Here is a 13188-nt window from a genome sequence, read left to right as displayed (position 1 = left end):
TCCGTGCCCTGGAACGGTGCCAGCTGTGGCCTCTCCCCCTCACTCTCTCAGCAATCACCAAAAAGACATGGCATAGTCACTCGAATGGCCACAGGCTTTTGCCGAACACACTTTGTAATTTACAAAGTGTCCTTCAAATTTTTGTGGAGGCTAGACTGGGCAAGCAGAGACAGTGTCTATTCTGGCAGTGAAGCTCGCCTCTTGAAATCACGGGTTCGCGATGCTTCAAATATTTCTCTCTCACCTGTTAATGAACCAATTTGAAAAATCCCTGCAGTAGAATGCTCCCTCGAGGGTATGTAACAACTTCCAGTGCATAACCGAAATTTGCTAAGGGACCTGGTGAGGGGCCCTAAAAAAAGCGTATTGTTGCTGTGACGAGCTGGCCAAGATGATGATATATGGCTTTATTGGTGCAAGGGCCAGAGATGACCAAAGACCGCCAGCAGCTGGCCAAGAGGTTAACGTGATTGGGACAGATTACTTGCACCGATAGACATGAGAAATAGCATGATTTAAGGAAGTCAGTCTAATTTTATCAATTTTTATTCACCTACTTTAGAGAACATGCTGCCACTTGAAAATTCAAGCAGGTCAGAATTCAAGGCATCCCAAGACTAGCACCAACTTTGACATGTCCAATAGCAAGCATGTAACAAAACATGCTAATAAATATATTAGTAAATAAAGCCTCCAGCAGTTAAAGTGCTGATCTAGCCTCAAAGATGCATAACTGTTTTGCAGAGTTCCACCATGTGTAGAGAGGATCATTCTAGCACAGTCATTACATGCAGCCATCACATCAGTGGCGTAGCCAGAAATTTTGTTCGGGGGGGGGGGGGGCTCAAGTTGCAGCGCGGCCTCCTCCTTATAGAAGTTGTCGAGGCATCAAATACATGAATAATAACTGCATTGCCATTGCCAATGCCACTGTATATTAGATGCTGCAAACGAATTATTGAACGCTACGGACTGTGAAGACAAGTAAAATATGTATTTTTCATAAAAGAATACGTTCGTATGTCCCAAAAATTGTGGCAGAAATAGCTGATATCAATGCTTCCGCGTTTTTTTTTTGTCTATTTAATAAGTAAGGAAAATACCATGCGAACTTTAGAACTCTATCAGTTCCAAACGAGCAAAGGAGTACATGCAGCTGATATGACGAACGTAAAGGCCATAAAATGAACAAGTTGAGCACAAATATTTTGATGAACCTTTGTTATTCAAGAACCTTATTTACATTTTTGTACATATGCAAAGGCCGGGGAAAAACCTCAATGACGCTGTCCTTCGTTGCAATGGATTGCGCAGGAGCAGCTGTTACCGGTCGTATATTCTAATTGCACCGAAATTATAGTCGCAACAGTGAGTACATATAAAAAGCAGGAGTTCTGCAAAATATACACAAGAAATGCGAAGATAGAATGGAATATACAAATGCGAAGATAAAGAGCAAGAAAGCGTCGCTGGAAACCAAGTTCGCTGCTTGCATACACAAAACCTTGCAACAAGATATTTAAACATACGAATAAATCTGCAATAGATCTACGTATCTAAGGAAACGTCACTGTATATAATGCGCAGTGATGCTACTGCGGACTTCTGATTTGGAGCAATTTTTGGAGCATCAGAAATTTCATTTTGGAGCACTTTGGAGCAGGCAATTTGGCATTTGGGAGCAGCTTGGAGCAGCTGATTTTTCACATCCTGAAGTATTTCAAAAAAGCGAGTGTACATGCGACACACACACACACACACACACAAATTGATATCGTGTCATATATTGCTAGTTTTCCCAGATGTCATTCCGTATATCCATAAACAGAAATGATGGACACATTGGCGGCATGCAGTTATTATAATCACATGTCATGCTGCGCTTCAAACAAGCGACAGTAGAACCCCGCTGTTACGTTCCCGGGCGCCGCGTCTTCCCGGCTGTTAAGCTCCCGTAGTACCCAATGCATTGGTAGCACCGCTGTTGCATCGCAAATGTGGGACCGTTCCCGCATCATGTGGCCTCTGGGCTGCTGTGCTTTTGTTCTGCGTTTTTCAAGTTTGTATGGCATTCTTTACTGCTGCTCTACAAAGAGCATGGTGCCTGGGTTTCAAACCAAGTGAGGTGCAGAGCTATGTGGGCATAAATATACAGTAGTTCTAGCGTTGTACCTGCAGACTGCCTCATTGATAGCAGTCTCTAGTGCAGTCAGTGAGGCATTGTTTTTTTTTTTTTTTTTGTAGAATCGACCATGTTACTGAATGAAGGCTCTCAGCAGCCTTCTGAATCATCTTCCATTGACATGGAGGTTAGGAGAGTCACTGATAGATAGGCAGGAATGCAGCTGCTAGGTGCTTTCCAGCCTGTACTTTTCTATGATGCCTCACTTCTGCAGCCAGGTGTCTGTGCCAGCCCAAGTGGTCTAGTGAGCAGAGCTCATGATGAGGTTCTCTTTATGAAGGGGTGGTAGATAGGTATTGTTACGAGATATCGTGGCATTACGATAATAGAGTCGGCACACGATGTGCTAAGTCGCGGGTACGAGGTGCCGACGCGCGAAATGCCTGGTCGCGGGTCCAAATAATAGACGCTCTGTATTCGCGCAGTCGGAGGCGCCGACGCGCGAAATGCCTAGCCGCGGGTCCGAGGAATAAACGCTCAAGGTGTCGACACTCGATGAGCGATGTGCCGACGCGCGAAATGCCTAGCCGCGGGCTCGAGGAGTCGACGCTCGAGGTGCCGCCGCGCGAAGTGCCCAGCCGCGGGTCCGACGAGTCGACACTCGATCAGCGATGTGCCGACGTGCGAAATCCTAACCGCGGGCTTGAGGAGGCGACGCTCAATTAGCTTAGTCGCGCCTTCCGAGGTGCCGACGCGCGAAATGCCTAGCCGCGGGCTCGAGGAGTTGACGCTCGCAGGGCCGACGCGCGAAGTGCCCAGCCGCGGGTCTGAGGAGTCGAGACTCGTTGAGCAATGTGCCGACGCGCGAAATGCGTAGCCGCGGGCTCGAGGAGTCGACGCTCGAGGTGCTTAGTCGCGCAGTCGGAGGCGCCGATGCACGAAATGCTTAGGCAAGGATCCGAGAAGCCCGCGCGCGATGTGCTTGATCGCCGAGTCGGAGACGCCTACGCGCGAAAGGCTTAACCGCGTGACCGAGGATTCCGTGCCCGAAGCCACGACCTACTGAACTACAGACCTGCACAGATCTCCCTGCTCCAGCACGCCTGGTCTAGTTCACCCCTTTTGCCGCTGGGGATAGAACGTGCGAGCAGAGTGGCGCTAGTTATAACCTGTTCGCTGTCGTCTGCTTCGGCGTTCTGTTCCAGCGCTCGTGCCGCTATTTCGGCAGCCACAGATCGTTTACATTGTTTGTAAATGCATAAATTCACGAAAATAAAAAAGAAAACAAAATTTGCAAATGATTGCTTCTCGTTTCAATCACGAGATACAGTAGGAAGAGCGGTGCAAGACAGAAAAACGAGTACAGCCGGCAGACGATAACATTTCTTCCCGTTGCCTTCACAGAAGGGGGAAAAATCTAATTACCAGAAGATTCATAGGATAAAATATAGTACAATGGGGTAATAATGAAATACAATAATAAAGAACTTGATATATTGATATGAACAAGGAAATTTAAAAGGATCACGCAGACGATATGTTTACGCAGACCACACACAAACTGCGTGAATCTGCAGACGCTGCAGAAGGCATGTAACTTCAGCCTTCGCTACATGCAGCTTGCTTGAGTTAATTACAGGTGGGATAACGTAAACGATCACATTATGGTATACATGCTGTGTGCCATCATGTAAAGCAGAACAAAGCAAGGACTCTACCATCAGTTTTCACAGTTTCATAAAATATTTGCGATGCATATTTGACGGGCCGAACAAACACGTAAACAATCACTCGATCAGTTAGTTCTTTTTTTTTTTTTTTTTCTTGTGTGGAGCAGCGCGAAATTTCCGCATAATGGCAAACCGAGAAAGAATTCGTGTACTATTTTACGTGTTATTACATACCACTACAATGAGTACAGTTAAACAATTTTGACATACTAGCTGTTGTCTTCGTAAGAAATTGTCACATATGCTAGCAGCCCGCTACAGAAGAGCAGGCGCACACATTCGAACGCCGCCCAGCCACCCGCCGAGTAGCAGACGAACAGGTTATAAAAGCGCCACCTATGGCCACCGGTTGAACGAAAGTGGGCGCAAGCTGCTCCCATAGAAGCCGGACATCTGTGCAGGTCTGTAGTTCCAGTAGGTCGTGCCCGAAGCGAGGTCGCGAATCCGCGTCACCGATGCTCCGAATGCTTAGCCGCGGGTCTGAGACGTCTACAAAAAGCGGGATCGGCCACGCTACTGCGATGTCCACGTAGCGCCCGCTCTAATACTAGTCGAGATTACGGAAACCGCCCAGAGCTCGCGAAGAGACCGCAAAAAGCGGTGCAGACGACGCCATCGCGAAGCGAGCACCGGACCAATGGCGAACCGCGCTGGAGTCACGTGGCGGGCGCGGGCAATCGGTGGCTCCGGCACGACCTTCAATCATTTGCTTTTTGTGTGCTTGTTTCTGTATGGAGGAGATAGCTGAAGCGGCAAATTTGAAGACGGAGAAATGCGCTTTCCAACGAGTCCAAGATGGCGGCGCTCGGCTGCGCCGTTCCGGAGATATCGTGGCTTGAAAAACGGCGTTTTTTCGCGATTTCCGCGAAATTTTTCGGCACCTTGGCTGATACAACAATTTTTTTAGAGCACTTCTACTTGGTTTTCAGCGATGATATTTCGGAATCAGATAAAATAAAAGTTACAGAAATTGAAAATGTGATTTTCAAAAAATCGATTTTTTAGCCATTTTTCGCGATGCGAAAGCCGCGTCCCCCCCGCACGCGCTAGTGCTGTTTAGTCTCCTGTTCGCAACTAAGGCTAGCCCTATCATCGCGTTGCACGTTTTAATTCCCCAGTGGTGCAATTCTCGGCGATAGACGCCGCCAAATCCGAGACTGTTTGGCGCAGTTAGGCGCAATTTTCGTCGATTGTATCAGGATGGCGCAGTAAATCCCATTTGGCGCACTTTGGCGCAGTTGGCGCAGGAGTGGAATCACTGAATGCGTCAATCAAGACAAATAAACATGATGCGCAGTCACAGATAATAAACTTCATGCATACGAGTATAAAGACAGACGATCCAGGCAAAAACAAAACTATGATAACAGAATTCGTGATATGCATTTGGGCCATGCTGCGGTCGCGGCAGCACAATGTGGCTAGAATAATAGAAAAGGAATGCAGAAATAAATACGAAAATGCGTATTTAAACTGCCTGCACAGCGCCAACGATTATTCTGCACCCAAAATAAAGAAGGGTATTGCTTCGTTTCAAAAAAGAAGTAAAAGCAGGTAGCTAAAAAGGAAAGAAAAGGACAAACGAAAGCCACAGATGATGCTGCAAGTTGATTTACCCAACATCCGAGTGCGCTTTTGGGAAACTCCGCGTGTGCCGGGGTTTCAATGAGCAAGGTCGGTCAAAATTGGTTATTTATGGCCCCGTAATTTTTGTATTCGCATGATAATTTTGATAACCATGCTGTTACAATCAATGGTGAAAATTTCTGTGGTTTTAAAAGCTAATGAACAGTCATACGTTTTCATAATTATGAGATTATAAAGGAACGTGAAGGAACAGATATTTTACATGCATTGATTTTTGCTGCTTGGCTATCTAAACGATAAACTTCACTCGGCGGGGAAGTTTAGCGAAGCGTTCAGTAACTTCGGACACGTTGATGGCGACGTCTCTGTGGGCGTATAGAAACGCCAGCATAACCATGCGTTCCTCAGACATTGTAGAGCGCAAGTGGTTTTTTAGTAATCTCATGTTTGAAATTCTCTCTGCGCTGGCAGTGGCACTGGAAGGGTGACTAAAATCTGCAGCAGTTTGTACACATTTACACAGAACCTGCAGTCTCCATGAGAGAGGGCATCTATTCCTGTGCTAAAACCTAAACACACTTCTTCGATATCGTTTCCTCAGCACCACGCTCAACAAGATAGACAGCCGTCCCCCGACGGAAGCCAGAATTCTTGGTCCCTGGTCGCCGCTGACGTCAAAACGAACTGCTTTAAAAGCACTCGTACGCTTTTTAAAATAAGGACTTAGTGAAAAACTATAGAATGTGCGGACTGATACGTTTCTTTTTCTTTTCTTTTTAATCTTCTCTTGTTTTCTAATCTTTTCTGCCCTTACCCCATCCCCCTGTGCAGAGTAGCCAACCGGACACTTAACCTGGTTAACCTCTCTGCCTTTCACCTCTTATTTTCCTTCCTTTCTTTCTTCATTCGATATCGTTGACATCTTTGTTTAGGTACCTTGCACAAACAGTAAGCTGTTCGAATCCAGTAATATCCGTCGTTTCTTCAGCAAGTACGGAGAAGCAGCCTGCAGTGTTCACTTTTGCATCTAGGCTTTCTTTGATCATTTCACCACAAATTCCTATAATTTGGTTTTGTAAATCTGGTTTAAATACAATGCATTACTGGGGCAACTTTCCAAATGGTTCTTCATATATGTATCTCCACAATCAGCTCGCATGCGAAGGAGCACTCTGGAAATACCAGTATTTTCAGCGAGGGCTTTGCTTAAATCCATAGGACCAGTGTCCCTATCGCCACGGAGAGCCAGACCTTGCCACCCGCAAAAAAGAACTGTCTCAAATTTAATAGGCCGTGAAATTTCTTCTGTTTTCTCCTATTTTAATTTGCCTGACCTGGCCCAGCTGATTGAACACATTAGGCGCGCTTCCTGAAAATGTTTGGAGAAAATTATCAGATGCCAGCTGGCAGCTGACAGTCACGGTGATATTTAATATTTTCGTGTGTGTGGAAGATTGCGAGCGCGTGCTTCCATTTCTGGAACGGCTTAGATACGCGCGTTCGAGTGCGCGTTGGTCCAAGTTTATAAGAACATTACACTCACAAAGTTCCAGAATTAAAAATCAGAAGCACGCCTTTGGAAGTGTCAGTGCACCTTCCGCGTCAAAAGTTTATGAGAACTTCATACCCATCAAGTTTCGGAATTGAAATCCATGCGCTCCGTAGATTCCGGGGCCGCTGCAAGATGCCGCAACGCGCCCGCTCGCTATCGAAAAGCCCTTGAAACTTTGTGCTTGGCTGGGGCTCTTTACGTTATGCTACTCCAGGTACATGGGCGTTGCCACGAAATCCAGCCCGAGTTCCCAATTTGTGCGCCAAAATGTCTTTTTGAGCGTCAAAAAGACATTGTAGACAAAATCCACAATGATTTCCGGCGCCGGTGGTTGTTTTGGTTGGCGGTGCACGACAGCACGAAAAAATTTAGGGGGGGGGGGGGGCTGAAGCCCCATCAGCCCCCCCCCCCCCCTGGCTACGCTCCTGCATCACATTAACTCATTAATTTTTTATTTTCTGCCATGTTTTCCTAAATGTCTCTAACAATTCTTCATCAATAATGTTACACTTTCTTGAAGCAAAACTCTGCACTTGAAATAGTTAAGGTAGCGATGAAACCTCTATAGTAATCAAGGTTTGCAGGCACCACATCCCATCTGAAACCTTAAGAATGAGATTTTATTACTTCGAAATTGCCATATATATCGAAAATGCAGTGGATCAGGCGACAAAAAGCTGCACATTCTGACTGATGAGCTCCAGCTGGTCAGCAAGCGATGGCATCTGGGCATCCTCGTTGTTCACGCTGGCCTCTGCGCTTGCCTGCTCCGAGCCCAACCTGAGCCAAATTGAGGTAGGCACAAAACAAAAAAAGGCACAATGCACTTCAGCTGAGTGGAAAGAAATAAGCAGGAACTACAGCAAGCTCAGAAGCTTTTCTATGAACACTCTGCTTTTACTAATATGAAAATAATGTTCCCCAAATGTGAAATTACTGCATATTAACCCGACAAAGCCCGAATCCAATACCACATCAAAGAAAATTAAAACAGCTTATTCACATTTATTTACGGCTATAGGGGAGTATATTGGTACAAAGAAAAAAAAGAAACAATAATTGTCTACACATTAATTAGTACGGTAATTAATCACTTAGTAATTGATTTGCTGAACTATCCACAACTGAGAACTCCCTCCGGTATATCAAAAACACTTGTATGGGCCCTGCATAGGGTTTTCAGTGCTTAAATAAGTGTTTTAGGTGCCAAAATCAGCGTATCAAAAATTATACACTAGGCTTTGTAACATTACGGAATCTTTCCGATTCCTTCAGTCGAGGCAAGCTCTGGAAGCTGCATCTGCTTTTTATTGATCCAGCTTGCAACCCTGGCAGTAGCTGTTATTGAAACTGACCTTCAAAGAACCGATTTTTGGAGCAAAACTCCAAAAACCGTTTCACTGTACCAGCAAGTGCGTGAATGTGCCACATACTGTATGAACGTACAGTTCATACAGCATGTTTCTGTATAAAGAACAATAGCAACAGGCATTTGAACACACAATTAATTAGAATTGCATGTTCAAATGCCTCGAATTGTTTGGTAACAGCATTGGGTTGGTTGTCCAGGCAGTGGATGTTGTCTTTATGCTGCCTCAATAATTAGGGGAAGCTTTGGCTCACAGGATCCTATCTAAATGCATAGGAATGGTGGAGGTTTTTATTCGGCAACCACTGCACCGAATTTGACAAGGTTTGTTGCATTTAAAAGAAAAAGTTAGAATATAGTGACGTTAGAAAGCCAGTTCTTTATCGAGGCCACAAATTTAAGAAAATTTCAAAAAAGAAAGGTCATGTTTGAATATAACAATCCTGTACTGCGCTAATAATACCTCTAAAGTGGACAATATTGAAGTACTATTATACACTGCTCCGATATATACTGTTAATTTGTGAGTAGGACTTTTGCGAAACCCCTGTAAACATTGTAACAATATCACATAAGCTGTAAATTCATACATCAAATTTGTCCACTATCAATGCTCTAACAGAGGCAGTTTACAGAACTGCGATATCTGTTTTTGGTACAGAGTTACGGAAACTGTAAACTTTGTCAAATTTTTTTTTATTGTTCAAGAATTTTCGTAAGAAATTTGAGGGCCTAAATCAAAATTCTGATTTCTAAGTCAGTAGAAATTGACTTTCTCTCTCAACTGCAGCAATTTTCATTCAAATCGGCCAGCGGCTCACTCATTTGGGTCTTACACATAGTATTGGAATAGGAAGTCTGCCCTGAGCTAAAGCTTCCTCTTAATTAAGGGAAGTTTCTTTTGTCTCCCCTGTGCATGTCACAGGAGAGCTGTCACAGGAAGTTTTGCATGTTACGCCTTGCAACTTTTCAAAGGGCCACTCATCTTCTTGGCTTGGGGTGCAAGTGCCCCAGTGTGGCAAAAGGCTCATGTGCAACTTCAATGCCTTCCTTCCGCACCATGTAAACGAGCAGCTCACTCGACACATTGCAGGCAGCGAATGCAGATGCATCGCTGCCTTTCCCCTCTCTTGACAATGGGGCCCATCCTCTTTGCTTACTAGACAGCGAATTTCTCTCTTCGATAGCCATTCTCCTTTGAAGTCCCATATTATCTTCAGACACAAACATTCCAGAAAGGGCAACCACATCAGAAAGACTAAAAAAGGCCGGACTTATGTGCCACCGAATATGCTTATTGTGAGCGAAGAGGCAGAAGGCAGCCAGAAATTTAGTGAACTTCTGTCACGTGGAAAACAATGTTTCCGCATCCAACAGTGAATTTTGGCGAGCCCGAAGAATGAGAAAACCCCAGCTGTTCAGTGCGTCTGACCTTGCCTCCTCCGGCCTGGGCGCACCGACTGGCCTTAGCTGCTTGAAGTCAAGGCTCAGGTCAAGTCTGTCGGCAGGGGATCCGGGCAGTGCTCCGATGGGCGTGTCACTCCACTCCATTGGAGCTGCGAACAGAGCCAGCACTGCACTGTAAGGACTATTCGTCCACAAGAGGCGCCACGTGTTCGTGACGTCATCCCCTCGCCAGTGCCTGCCGCCACGAGGATATCCCGTCAGTTCTCGAGCACTTATCTACCGTACTTACTCGCATAATGAAAGCACTTTTTTCCACGAGAAATATGCGCAAAGTTGGGGGGTGCGTTCATTATGCAAAGGTAAAATTTTGGAGATTTTTTTTTTTTGCAGCCACCTCTAAAAAAGTCGCAGTTTCGCCCGAAAGGCAAACCATCAATTGCGATAGCAAATGCGTAGACAGCAACACGAAGTGAGGATAGTAGGTTTATAGGCCATATAAACTTGCAAACATTTGCTATAACTATGTAAATTAACATAGCATGGTGTCAAGGCGCACAGGCAAACATGAACACATCACACTCGATGACCGCGGACACTCGCTGTCAAAACGGCGTGACGAAGCGCGGCAGCAACAGCGAGCGAAGTGACCTTCGTGCTGTGTATTGCTTCAACGCAAACTAAGTGGCGAGAACGGAGTACGCACAAAGTATAAGCCGCCGTCGCACCTACACTTGCCCCCCGATGCAGATCGCTTTAAAAATAGGGCGCGCGCAACGGAGTATGGCACGTTTCGTCCCCGCTTTTGTCCCTCGAACGTGGAAGATTGAGGCACGATCGTCAGTGCCAACGGCAAAAATGCGTCTGGAATGTCTACACAATTGGTATCGCAATAAAATTAGGAGACTCACGGTACGATTTGGTGTCCGATACGGTGTCCAATATAATCGTATCAGCCGGACGCCATATCAGACGCCAAATCGTATTGTGTCTCACCTACTTCACGGCAGCAAGTTCAGAGTGCGTTTATTATGTGAGAAAAAAAAAAAAAAAAACACTTCTTGATTGGAAAAGTTGGGTTTGCTTTCATTAGTTAACACAGTATTTACTACAGCCACTCTCAAGGCCCGAACACATTAGTGGGGACAAACATTATACAATGCAATAAATAATAAAAAGTTGGAAGGTGATTCAACGTCTAGTTGAAGTCTATGAAAGACAATGTCTTCTTGGAGGAGCTGGGGGTGAGAAAGGAATATGTGACCTGCATAATTCATTGCGAGAGCTGCACTGGAGCGATGTTTGATCAACGTGAACTAGAGGTTGAATCGCCTTCCAACATTTTTGTCATCAGTTATCATCAGCTTTGTCCTTAGACTGAATTAGTTTCAGGATCCTGAAATAGAGCCAACTGATAAATAAAAGTGGCAGTGAGTTGCCAAGGAAGACGTCTTGAATAATAAAAAGTGCGGTGAACAGTAGGCATTGTGTTGGGCAAACTTAAAAAATGCTTAAAATTGACAGCAAGGCGAAAATTCTGAGAGGAAGCAGGCGTCACATGGGAACACCACTTTCTGTCATTTGACATACTGAATGTACCTGAAGACTGGGGCAGATTTAGATGCTTCAAGAACAGAAGAAAAGAAAAATGGGGAAGGCTTACTTCGAGGCAGCTTCCAGGCTGGTTCCTCAAACCCGTCTTCAGAGCCTGCAGATGAGACAGAAGACAGACAACACAACAGTGAAAATTAGTGAAGCAGTCGACTAAATGTTGCAAGCAATGACTCAAGAACAAGAAGGAGACAATATGTAACCATGCTTACATGTGGCTCTCTTCACTTAAGTGAGGCCCATTTCAATGACAGCTGTCATGTTCTGGGTCCTATTGACACTTGTAGCACTGAACTTGCACGAATATAATGAAACATTTTTTTAAAACCAAGAAATTTTCAGCTGGGAAAGGTATTCTGCATTATACAGTGAAATTATGATAATTTGATCTGCTCTGCTGGTCCTCGCAAAGTCCTATGTATTTCAATAGAGAAAAACTCCAGCGAATTCGAGCCCCCAAAACCACGCAAGAGTTATTTTGAACAATATCTCCCACTCCCATGCACCGCTTTCCGGACAAACCAACCCGAGCCAAAGGCGAAGGCTTGACGCGTCACCTTAATGTTGCGTGCCGTAAGAACGACGAGGAAAGACAATGCACAAAGTAAAGACCGAACCGAAGCAAGCAGAGCACCGTGCACCCTCCTTTCCCATCTGGCAGGAAGGAGCGCCAAGCATGCCACTTGATCATCTTACAGGATGCTCACCTGCCCTTCCTCCCTTCTAGCGTGAACTTGACCACACTACTGTGCACTCACCTACATCTCCCTCCTAGCGCACACGCCGATCACGTCATCTCCAACATTAGGCACACTATGGTGCGCGTCAAGCCACCGTCCTCCTTGGCTCACCATCGCACGTTTTCCCCCGCGCCCTCAGCCAATGGGCGTGAGAGGCGCAATCTTATACAGAACCTGGGCCTTTATACGGAACCTAGGCTTCTTCTGGCACATGTCGTGCACTGATGGAGGAAAGATAAAACTTTTTCAATGTGAGCCCACTGACAGTTCTGGCTTTACACACTGGTACAATTGAACGGGTGTTGTATTTAAAGGCACTCTCCTTAGTTCGACCTCCATTTTATTTGAGTAAATTTTCGGTCCTCCCTTGGAGTACGAATTAACGAGATTCTAAAAAAAAATTTAATTATGGGGTTTTACGTGCCAAAACCAGTTCTGATTATGAGGCACGCCGTAGTGGGGGGACTCCGGAAATTTGGACCACCTGGGGTTCTTTAACGTGCACCTAAATCTAAGTACACGGGTGTTTTTCGCATTTCGCCCCCATCGAAATGCGGCCGCCGTGGCCGGGATTCGATCCCGCGACCTCGTGCTCAGCAGCCCAACACCATAGCCACTGAGCAACAACGGCGCGTAACGAGATTCTACTGCACCATAGTTCAAGCATGTTCAAGATTTAAACTTTTCGTTTTTACAATTTCAGACTTTTAGGAATTGCCTTTAATGACTGTTGTTAAGTGGCATATGGAAAGTTTGGGAAAAGCTGAGGAACGGTGCTGCACCCAACATACAGAGGGTTTAGGGGATCTGCCTTTCCCAAGGTTGAAGAGGCCCCTTGATGTTGTAGTTAAAAAAAGCCAGAACAGAAATATTGCAAGCCAGCAGCCCCCTTCTTATCGAGAAGGCATAAATGTTTGCAAGCCAGTTGAACTACAAACATTTTTCATGCAGTAGCGGTTCATTAGCAAGGTTCAAAGCCCACCACAACATAAGTGCGAGGGTGCTGTGCAGAGAGGCAGTGCAGGCGGACCACAAAGGTGCTGTAGAATGGCAAAATAGGCAGCTATGGGAAG

General features: G+C 45.5%; 1 protein-coding gene across 1 annotated transcript in view; it reads right to left on the bottom strand.

Annotated features, from left to right (window-relative positions):
• Window positions 1–7590: 7590 nt before the first annotated feature.
• The window catches only part of LOC119461753 (uncharacterized), a 64215-nt gene continuing 58617 nt past the window's right edge, over window positions 7591–13188 (bottom strand). The window contains exons 11-13 of the mRNA XM_037723128.2: window positions 11428–11472; window positions 9793–9916; window positions 7591–7771 (exon numbers count right to left, since the gene is read on the bottom strand). Coding sequence (XP_037579056.1) covers window positions 7654–7771; window positions 9793–9916; window positions 11428–11472 — 287 coding nt within the window. The 3' untranslated portion in view covers window positions 7591–7653. The remainder of the gene's footprint in view (window positions 7772–9792; window positions 9917–11427; window positions 11473–13188) is intronic.

The sequence above is a fragment of the Dermacentor silvarum genome, chromosome 8 (assembly GCF_013339745.2).
Source record: "Dermacentor silvarum isolate Dsil-2018 chromosome 8, BIME_Dsil_1.4, whole genome shotgun sequence".
In the NCBI taxonomy this organism is placed as follows: domain Eukaryota; kingdom Metazoa; phylum Arthropoda; class Arachnida; order Ixodida; family Ixodidae; genus Dermacentor; species Dermacentor silvarum.
The sequence above is the reverse complement of the archived record's forward strand: the minus strand, read 5'-3'. Positions and strand labels throughout refer to the sequence as shown.